Source organism: Eubalaena glacialis, chromosome 12 (assembly GCF_028564815.1).
Source record: "Eubalaena glacialis isolate mEubGla1 chromosome 12, mEubGla1.1.hap2.+ XY, whole genome shotgun sequence".
Lineage (NCBI taxonomy): Eukaryota > Metazoa > Chordata > Mammalia > Artiodactyla > Balaenidae > Eubalaena > Eubalaena glacialis.
In genome coordinates, this window is record NC_083727.1 from 43,982,232 (window position 1) to 43,994,797 (window position 12,566).

At 42.8% G+C, this 12,566-nt stretch overlaps 1 protein-coding gene across 3 annotated transcripts in view; it reads right to left on the minus strand.

Moving 5' to 3' along the window:
• DCBLD1 (discoidin, CUB and LCCL domain containing 1) overlaps positions 1-11,382 on the minus strand; it is a 68,963-nt gene extending 57,581 nt beyond the window's left edge. For 2 of the 3 annotated variants that reach the window (XM_061207096.1, XM_061207098.1), the window contains exon 1: positions 10,942-11,053. In XM_061207096.1, coding sequence (XP_061063079.1) covers positions 10,942-11,053 — 112 coding nt within the window. Of the gene's footprint in view, positions 1-10,941; positions 11,054-11,357 lie in introns of those variants that run through there. The other variant, XM_061207097.1, reaches the window with a different exon arrangement.
• Positions 11,383-12,566: the final 1,184 nt, after the last annotated feature.

Below are 12,566 nucleotides of genomic sequence, written 5' to 3' on the forward strand. Positions count from 1 at the left end.
AAAAGAGTAAAACAGAAGTTATGATGGTAAAACTTCAATTATTCAAAATCTTTAGCTTTCCTGAAAGGAAAATGGATAATAGTCACAGCTATAGACTAGAAAGACATGACCAAGTTCTGCAAAACTGTTCTGCAAAACTTAGAATCTCTTTAAACCTTACTCTCACTGTGTATAAAATAGATGCTACAACACAGTGTTTCCTATCAGCTAAAAAAATCACTTAAAACAAATCAATTTGAATGCATGAAAATTAAACAAATCATTTCAAGAGGTCCTATCCAAGAGTCCCTACATAATGGCAGACTATTTCCATCAGTGTGCAAAGACATCAATAATTTTAATATTAACATATTAAAAAGCATCATTTATGCCCAATGGAGATAAAAATCTCAAAACCTAGTTTAATGTTATTCTTTAATGTGCTGTAAGTAAAATCAGTGAAAACTCTATAGTTCTTGGTCACTCTCCAGTCTATGAAAAGGAAAAATGATCACTGAAAGGGCTGTGGATGTAGGGGAAGAGGGTTGCGCACATGTCGGCTTCTAACTTCATAAACTATTTCCATATACTTGGGAGGTGACAGAGCACAATGGTTATGACACTGGGTTCCTGTGTCCTTGGGAGCTGTGTGGGCTTGGGGGAGTCCCTTTACCTCTCTAATCGTCAATTCATCATCTGTAATATAGAGATAATGATAGTGCCCAACTCACAGGAACATTAAATAATATAATGCTAGTAAAGCACTGAGCATAGAGGCTAGCATACAGTGAGATTCAATACATTTTAACTACTATATTTCTATTTTAAAAATACTACACATATTAAAGTATCAAGAATATTGCTTTGAATTAGCTGACTTCTTCCAAATTCCATCACTCATTGGCTCTTCGATTCTAAGAAGTTACCTATTTTGTATCAATCTTCCTCATCTTCAAAACGACCACCCAAAACTGGGTGTGGTAAAGATGAATGAGGCTGTGTGTGTTAAGTGCTCAAAACTGCTGGGAAGTCTAACTGGAATTCATTCCCCAAGATTTATCTAGGGCCACTAACTGCTAGCTCAGCATCTCTCCAAATAGGCACTGGATCCCTCAGTCCTTAGAAGGCTTACAAAGAGATCTCACCCTTGTTGCCAAAAGAGGCAAATACGCTTCCAGAATCCCGCCTTTTTCTTCACCACAGGACATCTCAAAGCCCTTGCAGTGCATGTGAAGCTTTAAAGGAGGATGCATGCTCAATGGGCATCTCCTGGGAGTAGTGTTTTGTGGGACACACTGGCCAACTCCTGGGCTGGGCTCACAAAAGGGGGGTGCACAGAGAGATCCCAAAACGGGGCTTCTGGGATCAAAGATCAGATGTGGAGAGGTGGATTTCGGTCTTCAGAGCTCTAAAAAATGGACACTGAAATTGTAACCTGTCACTGATATTCAAAAGCAAGACTTGCCACTGTTGTTATTAACTTACAAGTGCTTAAGTTACAAGGGGAATTGGCAACAAACTGGACACGATGTTTGAGAGAAGTGTCCTAATTTCACAGATAAAAATGTAAAACAAAACAAAACAAAACGAACCCCTTGTTTGTAAAGCAAAACAAGTCTAGGATGACTGTGTTATCCTTGTTGAATAGATGCTCAGGATACGGAAGTTGGAGAAAAGTGGCTGCTGACCTTTATTAATAATGTCAGGATGTTGATGTCATGTCTACGTTGCAACTGCTGAAGCTGAGGATAAATGAGAGCAATCCTTCCTGTCTCTACAATGTGCTGTATTTTCTAACCTTGGTTCCATGTTAAATATGCGTATCACCAATATTCACATAATGTGTAACTGGATGTTGACTTTTCTCTTGGCGTCCAAAAATTCTAACATTACCAAGTACAGACAAAGCTCATCTGAGTTTCAGAAGTTAAAACTGTGGATAAACAACAAGGTCCTACTGCAAAGCACAGGGAACTATATTCAATATCTTGTGATAAACCATAATGGAAAAGAATATGAAAAAGAATGTATATATATGTATAACCGAATCACTTTGCTGTACAGCAGAAATTAACCCAACATTGTAAATCAACTATACTTCAATAAATTTTTTTAAAAAGTAAAACTTTAAATGTTTCTCTCTTGCTCCCTCATATACACAGATATTTTCACTCTGACAGATTTTTTTTTAATTAATAAGAACCAAAAAGTTATTGGAACAGGAAAAAATCATAAAATTAATTGTGAAAGTGCTCCTACTAACTAACCAACCATTTATTGTAAAAGGTGACAGATACTGAGTGTTCTAAGGGACTTTATATTACCTTATTTAATCTTCAGGACAATCATATTTGATGGATGGTATTATTAGTTTCCTTTTTAAAAATTATGAAACATTTCATACACACATGCATACATACAGATAGCTGTGTATAAAGAGTACTATCTCAAACATCCAAGTATATACCCCATAGCTTATAAGACAGGACATTTCCAATACAGCCCAAGAAGCCCACAGCACCCTTTCTTTACCACATGTCCTTCCTATTGTCCTTGTTCTATGTGTGAAGAAGTTGAGGCTCTGAGAAGCTGAGTCATCAGCCCTGGTGGCGGAGCTGGCATCTGAACCTCACCTGTCTGACTCCAGAGACCATGAAACTCAAGCACTGAGGCGGCATTTGCTGAAGTCACCCATTTCAGAAGTGAGGACACTGAGTAAAGAGATTTCAGAAACCGCCCAAGATCACACTACCAGGGTTTTAATGCCAGCACAACCGGCATCAAAACCCACATTACGATTATTTATTTATAGTCCTACTCTTTTGGTCTTGAAATTAACATGAGGAAGATAGCCATATTTAATTCAGGGTTTCTTGTAAAACTTATGAGGAATTCCACCACTCTCTGTTTTTAATCATTTAAGTAAGTGCTTTTTACTAGCCTGTTAAAGGAATAGTCTGAGAGGTGGCTAGTTTACTTCCCACAAAGGCTGTTCTCTTTGCTTCACACCAATGGAGCTCCTAAAAGCTGCTCTGTAAATGAAGGGTCAGTAGATTCAAGTGCTGCTTCTCAAACTTCAGTGGGTACAGCAACCACCCGGGGATCTTGCTAATGTGCAGGGTCTGAGATTTCTGCATGTCCAAAAGTCTCTTGGAAATGACTCTTCTGCTAGTCTTTTTAAGACATATTCTGAGTAGCAGGAGACTAAAGGGCCCTCATTATTAGGAGGGATCTTGCAGTGAATTTTCTTAAAAATGAAAAATCCTTGAGATACCAGTTTTGTATGGTTTTACTTTAATATCTAGTCCTAAAATTGGAACACATCTATATTTTCAATTCTCTGACACATTTTTACTCTCGATTTCATTTATACATCCAGGACAGAAAATAATAAATTTCAGGATCTATATTTAAGCCAGAGTGACGTTTCTGACACCTGGACAAGAGCGTCAATTTAGGAATTATCTGAGCACAGAATGAAAAATACACAAAGAAATAGGATGAGAAGGTTTGCGGGAACATACATGTACGTACCACATGTAAGGAAAAAGCAATCAATGTTAACTAACCAGAAAATAGCAAATCTCAGTTGGGAAAGAGATGGCATTTTATCATTCATCGAATGAGGTACAAAACATAAGAGTTGAGAGAAAAATAAATAAATCATAAAATTCATATCACGTTGCATGGTCCTGAAAATTGTATAGCCTTTGCACATTCTGTATTCTGCACTGCTAAATGTATCACAGTGGATTAAAGCACAATAGCTACTAATTGGGAGTTTTAAAAGTCTTAATATTTCTGTAGCAATTGTAATCATCTCTAAGAGAAGCCAAAGGTTATTAATTTAAAACTTTATTGCATAAATAACCCCCTGAAATTGTGTTCCTCCAAGGCTTCTTTTCTTGAACTTGATCTCATCTGGATGAACATCCCTTGAAGATGAGGGGCAGAAGACCATCATAAGGCATTTAGAATTGTAGGACATGCACCTGAGCCCCTCTTTAGGCACATAAAGTGAATGCGTCTGGGGTAAATGAGTCAATCTCTCTGAATCTCAGTTCCTTCAACAACTCTCAGAATTGTCGGGATTCAATTCAATTCAATTAGATGCAAAAACAACCCCAAAAAACAAAAAAACCACCTGATAAAAAATATATATATGAAGGTAAGGTTTTAAAATGTTATTTACATAAAAAATATCTGATTGGGCAAACAACAATGATCAATAGATACTTAAACCATTGAGTGAAATGTTGATGGGGAAGAGTAGTCTGAGTGAGCGAGAGACTATTATCCCACAGACTACTTCCAGGTCATATAGGAAAAGGCAACTTTATAAAGGATGGATTGAGTTGTCACTTCCTGAAGTCACTGATCATTCTCAGCATCACTGAAATGGGAGGCAATAATAATAACAATAATAATATATGCATCTTGTTGTGATACAATTAGCAGTACATGGCACCTTGAGGTACTTTTACCAAAAACACTTAGCCTGAATCTAATCAAACCTGTAGGTCTAATTCAGGTTTATACGTTAGGGGATGGTGCAAGTAAAAGAAAGACACACCACTCAGAAGCAGTAAGTCAATTTAGGATGTGAGCTGTGTCACCAGACAATTGAATCTGACTTCCTTGCAGGAAAATAAAATGTATGTGGGTGGGGATCCGTGGTAGATCAAAAGTGACTTAAAGAGACGTAATAACTAACTGCAATGTGTGGACTTTGTTTGAACAAAACAATAGCCAAAAGACATGTTAAGGTTAACTGGGGAAATATGACTTGAGTATTAGATATTAGGGGAGAAATGCCATGAAGTCTTCAATATATTTTAAATACCTCAGGGGAAAAGCAGTGTGTTTGTTAAGATCTTAATAATATAGCACAGTAACTGTAGCAAAGAGGATGAAAAAGGAAAAGGAAGAAGAAAGATGGGCGGAAAAAGAATTTCCTACCCAAAAGGCAAGAGGGTCTCAAAGATTTTTAGACCCTTTTGAGCTAGAACTAACAGCAGGTACAGCACCATTTATCTGTAGAGTTGGCTATCTTCTATTTTAGACTAGGGGGAAAAAAAAGGCAAATCTTGGTCCATGTAATTCTCACAATAAGCAGCCTCCATTCTAAACTCCTGGAAGTGGGAGCAATTCAATAAACAGATCTCATGTCCCAGTGGGCCCATGGGCTATTAAGTCTCAAAAGTTTCCTCCTTTGGACTGAAATCAACCACATTTCAATCTGCTTTTGTGAAAAGCAATAAAAAAAAAGCTGAATTAAATCCACTCAGCCAGTTAAAAATTAAGTGAGACCCACGAAGATGTTTACCACTTACCCTGTAGGAAATTTTATGTACTGGCACTTTGAATTTAACTGGACTTCTGACCTCTGTCAGACATAATAGTGAAATAAAGTTTTTTTTTTCCTTTTTCTTTTTTCAAGAATAGAGTGCTCCATAAAAATCATTTACACACAACCTCTAGGTACATCCACTAAACACTCTCAGTCATGAAATGGAGCCATATAAAATTAAAATGACCATATGTAAGCACATAGCAATACAAGACAAAGACATTTCTGTAAATATGGGGTATTAGAACACCCAAGGAGATAGTCTATGAAAACTAGATGAACAGATTAAACAGAAATGGCATTAAACAGTCAAGGCATACAGGACTACATGGCTCAACACAGTGCTAATGTCACAAATGCCTAAACACTGTCCCCAAGGGATCTTCAAGGTAAAGCAGGGTCCTGCTGCCCTCAATGTATAAGCACCTGCAGATTTTAGGGGACCAAAGACCACCTGCTCCTCTATTCTCAAGACGGCCAGCACCTAACTTATGGCAGCTTTGCTGGTATTACCTGGAAAGGAGTCTCTGAGATTCCCAACTCTTTTCAGAGTTGAATTTAGTTATTTTCTTGAATACATGTACGGTGTGTCTAAAGACATCACAATAGTCATGTATGCAACTTCTGTTTAAAACACTTTAGTGACTACTACCCTTCACCTCATTCTCTCAAACCTCAGCCACAAGCGTTCATGCACCGACTCAGGAAATAGTTATCTGGAGCCTGTTATCAGCCAGGCACTATAACCGGTGCTGGTGGTGAATAAAAAAGCTCTCTTTCAATTTTGCTCTCGCAAAGCTTAGACTTTCCTTCTATTTTCCTCCCATTCCCCGCCACCCCCCCCCAAAAAAACCCTATCCTCTTCAACTCCCACTGAAAGGCAAGTCTGGCAGTTGGTTCCGGATCCAGCATACTAGGGGTCATAGTTAGAATTTATTTCCACATTGGGTTAAAAATCACCATGTGGTTGTTTTTCCTCATGAGTTAAGTCTCTCCCACTCCTGCACCCCCAGGACAAACAACTATTTTTTTAAATTTTATATACAAAGCAGAGAATGAACATCTGGAAGATGACATCAACACGACTCTTCAGTTGCAAAAAGGCAAAATTACTCTGTAGTCTAACGAAAAAGAATCTGAAAGTCTGGCAATATTTTTCCTTTCATCTTCAATGCCAGATTTTGAATATACCAGAATGAGTTCCTCTATTTTAAATCCATAATTTCAGACTTTCTGTTTACAAACAACACTTGGACTAGACATACAACTTCATTACTTTGTCTTGTTCCGGTTGTGATTCTCAACTAGAGTCAGCGCTGAGTCTTTAACGACAGGGCAGGAGCTGTGTTTTCACTGAGCACCCATTCCCTACTGAGCACCCATCATGTGCTGGCCACTGTTCAAGGCACATAGCTTCTCATGGACCTTAACTTCTCACAGTGGGGAGACAGACAAGAAAGAAAAGTATAAATTATAGACTCTGTTGGAAGGTGCCCTAGAGAAAACTGCAGGCAGGGAGGGGGAATGTGGAGTTCTGGGGAAGGCGAGAGGGTTCCAGGTGGTTAGGGCCATTCTCCCTGTGAAGGCAATATTTGAACAAAGATCGAAGGAGAAGGGAGTCACGTGGACATTTGGGGCAAGCCTGTTCCAGGCAGAGGGAATAGCACATGCGAAGGCTCTGAGGTAGAAGGGTCCCTGATACCACTGAGAAACAGCAAGAAAGTCAGTATGCCTGGGGATGCAGGGGAGTGTGGTAGAGAATGAGGTCCGAGAGGCAGCTGGGGAGGCAGAACAAAGGGGTCCCCGTATTTGTCAAATTAAGAGTAATAAACAGTAATGATTAGGAAGAGAGCTGGCATTTATTGAGTTCTTTGTGCTAAATGCAATTCCAAATAGGTATCGTGTATTATCTCCTTACAAATTCAAAGCAACTGGTCGCTCTAATAGGCACAGAGTTGCATTTATGCTTTAGGACACGCATGGCAGTAAGTGCAAAACTCTATAGGAAGTATTTCCCTTAACAAGCCCTCACCCCGTCCCTGCCTTAACATAACTAAAACCTTCGCTAAATGCTGCAATTAATCTCCCCTTGCATCTGAAAAATAAAAACATAGTTTCTTATAAATGTCAAATGTCTTGCTTATTTCCAAGTTGCGGTTATTTATAATGATTTTCAAGTCTGTTCCAGTACCCGAAGGTGAAAGGGTTCAACTTATGAAAAGTTAATAAGTACAGTTTGAGACACTATTCAGAGTTCAAATCCTGCTTTAATAACATCCTTTGATGTGTTTAATGAATCCTTTAGCACAACTTTTTTTTCCCTTGTAATACTGTGTATGGTATAACTTCATGTTTCAGAGTGTTAGTTACAAATTACATCTAATAGAGCCAAAAGACATGGTACATATTGTTCTGCTGGCCATGTTCCCTTCTTTCTGCTGTACTTGCATTTAAAAGGCATCCTGACATGTAGAAATAAGCATGCCAAGAGAGCTGGGCTTGCTAAACAAAGTTAATTAGTGGAAGTACCAGATGTACCTTTATAAAGAACTTTGGTAGACTCTATTACTTAGTTTCCACTAATAAGGACATAATTTGAAAATATCTCCTAATACAAAAAGATTGTTCAGTTCAACTCAAGAAACATTTATTGGTCAGGTGCTCTGAAGATAAAGACAATCCCAGTGGCTGCCCTCAGGAACTTACAGTCTCCCAGGCTGACCGAATCGCAGGCCTTCAAGATGAAGGAAAATCTGGGGTGAGGGCAAGCACTGATGCAGAAGGGCCCAGAACAAACTTGTGACTACTTTTTAAAAAGTCACTCACCCCAAACATCAGACATCAGCTGTCCCCTGTTGAACCAAATATAAAGGAGTGATGGCTTAAAAACAGAACTTCCGAAAGTAAAAAGTTAGAGGTGGGCAGAATTTTTTAATCCATTTTTCTGTGTCTAATTCTACGCTTAGAAGTTTCCTCAGAGATTAACTGCTTATTTTTATTCTTCTAATACTTAAATCAGAAGGAGGAAATTTTTAATATCCATTTCCAAATATCTTGGTGAAGAGAGAATCAGGGATTTTTAGTTAGCACAAATTCCTCACATGAATTAAGGGTATTTTATTCCACAAAACTTATAATCAAGGGAATAAGACCTAAGCCCAAGCCTATGGATTTATACAAATCGAATCAATGCTAATGATCAATTTACATGTGATATTATGTAAAGTCAAAATCATGTGAAACAATCTGTGTAATCATCTAACTTTAGTTAAGCGGATCCAGAGGAGCAGGGCACGAGAAGGAGCTAAAATCAGCGCATATTCTGCTCATCATGCCCTAATGCCTGGGGCCTGGCCGGCTGTGAATACAGGAAGAATGGACTTTTTAAAAAAAAAATAAATTGAGCAAAAATACCACATAGGCAAGTAGCAGCCTTAAAAAGGAACTAGTATAGCTTCAGGGGTCACCAGACTCTGACTTTAAAATTTTGAATAATTTCATTGACTAGGCTTACCAATATTCAGATTAATGTATCACATTTGCTTCCCGAAACATAACACAATGAATAAAAGTCTAATATTAAATTGTCTATGACACAGACAGCAGTAGCACTTTACCATAACCCTAACATTATCAGATGTTTCCACCATCTCAAAGCTGATTTGAATCAGAATTACCTGTGGGCACTTTTTAAAATCACATATTCCCAGGCCCCACCCATTGGATGGTGTGATTCACAGTATGGGTCTGGGGCTTTATAAAGCTCCTGGAGGGAGTGGTGATCAGCTAGGCTGGGGAGCCAAGAAGCAGCAGACTAAGCTGACTCCAAGGACAATGGAGGTAAAATGTAGTAAATGGTGTCTTCTCACCAAAACCAGACCGTTATGCTAAGGCTACCCTCTTACCTTCTAAACATTGAGAGCACTAATATCACGGATGACCACCATCCAACTGTATATCCAGTAGCATATTTCAAAACCTAAAATGGGTTTGCATGCTTAAATTTATGAAAACTTGAAAAATAAGTGACCAAGGGCTAACTGGGAAAACCACAGACGTGAGAAATACTCAGAAAACACTGATTATGCCTCTTCACTCATGAGGTATCAGAACTCGAGTTCGTAGTTTTTCAGTAAATTTGCCAAATCTAAGTTTTACTTCTTTTGCGATTGGTTCTTTTAACATCCTAAATATATAGGATGCTTCACCGAAACATGACATCTTCTTCCATCAATCATGTGCAGTAAAGTCTCAAATTTGAAGCTTTAAGAATCTAAGCAATCACACGTCTTCCCAGAGAACTGCTCTATAAAGTTAACAGCCTGGATGCCATATAACATCTAAAACTTCACTTGGAAAGATGGGTGACAGCTTTGGCCAGATTCGTACAGGGACACATTGTTGGATCTATTCATAGATGTACAGTATTGAAGGTGCCTCTTCAAACAGGGACCTGAGAAACATTTAAGTACTTAAAACACCCATGATCAAAATCGTACATTTTAAATAAAAGCATACATATTTATATTTTACGATATTCCTAGCATTCTGCTACAGTGCCAAGATACAGTTTGTCTAAACTTTAGCTTTTTTTTCTTTCCTAATAAATCGGTATGTACGCAAACTTAGGAACCACTACCAACATCTTGAGTATCAATGTTTCAGCCTGGGAATACATGGTTCAGTAAAAAAAATGCCAGCATTTGGCTTAGTTTTGATTCTTGTCTCATTAGAAAACACGGGGCGGGGGCACGGGGGCAGTCCAAATATTCTGGCTAGATGCACTGCCATTAAGTAACCTCAGTCGTAGAGGGGCAAAAGTAAGGGAGGAGGGAAACAAGAACTGAAAAAATCCGCAGAAAGCTGCCCCTTGCGATCAATAAAGAACTAAATTACAAGGATTTGCCTACAGCTGGTAAAACGGCTCACTGCTCTCATCTGGTGGCTATGCCGCAGTAAACTCGGTTGTGGGCTAATTAGGTCCAACTTGAAGCCAAGGACCAGGTCCAGAGAAAGATCAGCCTGGTCGGGAGTCGACTCGCTCAAACACCCAAGAAGGAGCCGAGCCACAGGGTTCCAAGTCGGGGCGCAAGCAGCTCACTCGTGACGGGAGGCGCGGTGGGACTGCCGGCTTCCCAGGGGGACCTCAGGGAAACCCTTCCCGACCATCCGTGCAAGCCATAAACTCACACGCTACGATTCCAGCCGCGCAGGGAAGCGAGGCGACCGGGAGGGCCCGGCCGCCCAAATGCCGGGCAGCTCTGTCAAAAGGAGGCTTGAGAGGGGCCTCCCCGCACAGGACTCTCCCCTAAGGCTGGGGTCGTCAGCTCGCGACCCCTGGGCCATGTCACTTCAGGAAGGAAGTCTGGAAACTAAGTGCGCGGGGCTGCGGAGAGAGAAAGTGGGGAGGCGCCAAGCTGGTCCTCTTGTTTGGGGGCGAAGGAAGGAGTCTGGTGGGGAGCGAACGGAACGCAGTTAACTTATTTTACACTCGAGCCGCCATCGGCCAGAGACAGCCGGACTCCGCAGGGCGCAGGCTGCGACCCCGACCTCCTCCCGCGCGCGGTCCCCTCCAGGCCCAGTGCGCCGCCCGCCGGACGCGCTCCACTCACCCAGCTCCTCCGCCTGCAGCCAGAGCGGCGCGGAGACAGCGAGCAGCAGGGCCAGGAGGCCGCGCCGAGCAGCCCCCGCCTGCGCGCAGCCGCCGCGGGCGCCGGCCACCATGGCCCCGCCGGGCGCCAGCTTGGCAGGCTCGGCTTCCCCTTGGCGCGCGCAGCGCCGCCGCCGCCCCGGCCGGCCGCCTCCTCCGCGGCCGAGCGCGGCGCCGGGACTGGGCATAGCCGCGGCCCGGCACCGAATCTCATTGGGGCGGCCCGGGGCCCAGCCCGGCGGGGGCGTCTCCCGCCCCGCCCCGCACCGCCCCGCACCGCCCCGCGCGCCGGCCCCCAAGGAGGAAGTCGCTCCGGGGCGGCGGCTGGCCGCGGGGGCGTAGGCGTACCGGGCGCGGCCCGCGCTCCCCTCTAGGTACCTTGCGCTCCCCGCTCGCGCTCTCCTTTTCCTCCGCCCCTCCTCCCCCAGTGCACGTGAACCTGGGAGCCCGGAGGACTCCTGACCTTGAGACCTGCCCCCAGCCGCGCTGTGCCCGGGTCGTCCCCACAGTGCCTGAGAGAGTGGTGGGAGCGCCAGAAAGCCTACTCTCCTCCAGGGCTTTGCCAACCCTACAGGGGTGGGCATGCCATAGACAGTAGCACTGGGGGACTCGAAATATTGTCACGGTAGGATGATGGTGGTGACAACATCCAGTTCAAGTTCCTTCCTTCATTCATTCAAAAGTCACTAGGTTCCAAAAGTGTGCCTCCCAGGCACAGTGCTAAACCCTTGTGACACTTGCAGACATTAAAAATAATAAGGCAAGTATGCAAACGCAAATCGCAGTCGGTGACGAACAGTGCTAGCGGAGCCCATTCAGGAAGATCTAATTAGATGGCGGGTGACGAGACTGCAGGTAGGAATCAGACAGGAAAGGCCTCACTTAAAAAGTGGCATCTAAGCTGAGACTAGGAGAGTGAATGGGACTTGGGAAAGCGGAAGGCGGGGGACAAGAGAACGGACAAGGTGCGCGAAAGAGCTGAGGGAGGAAAGGGCCAGGGTGGGGGGAGTTAGGCGAACAGGTGGGTTCATGGCCGGAGGTGGAAGCCGGAGCCCTGAGCAGGGTCCGGAACGTGGAGGGCCTGGAAGGTCGCGTAAAGGATGTTTAAACTTTATCCTCGGAGCTCGGAGCAGCCAAGAAGTTGTTCATACGGAGGAATGACACGATCCGATTATCTGGGGGGTGGAGAAGGGCTTGGGGGAGGGGAGAATTACAAGGTTATTAGCGAGTAGCTGGATGGGGAAGTGGCAGTGGAAATAAATGAGGGTAGATTAGATACATATTTTAAAGACTCTGACGTCTCCAGATCGCTAGTCCTCCGCTCACTGCCATAACCTTCGCGCTACCGTTCGGCGCCCTGCAGTTTTCCTGGGTAACACGCAGCGACAGTTAACACCTGCAGATGCCGAGAAGGGGAAGTGTTAGAGGCGGGAGGAAACAACAGCCCCTCCAAGGTCCAATATTGGCCCGTCACTTGCTCTTTGGATACCCCCGATAGACTCTGTTCACACATACATTCCTTTTTGCCTCTGTCTTTATTTTTTAACTAAATACAAACGCTGTTGAAACTTCCAATGAGATATCTTT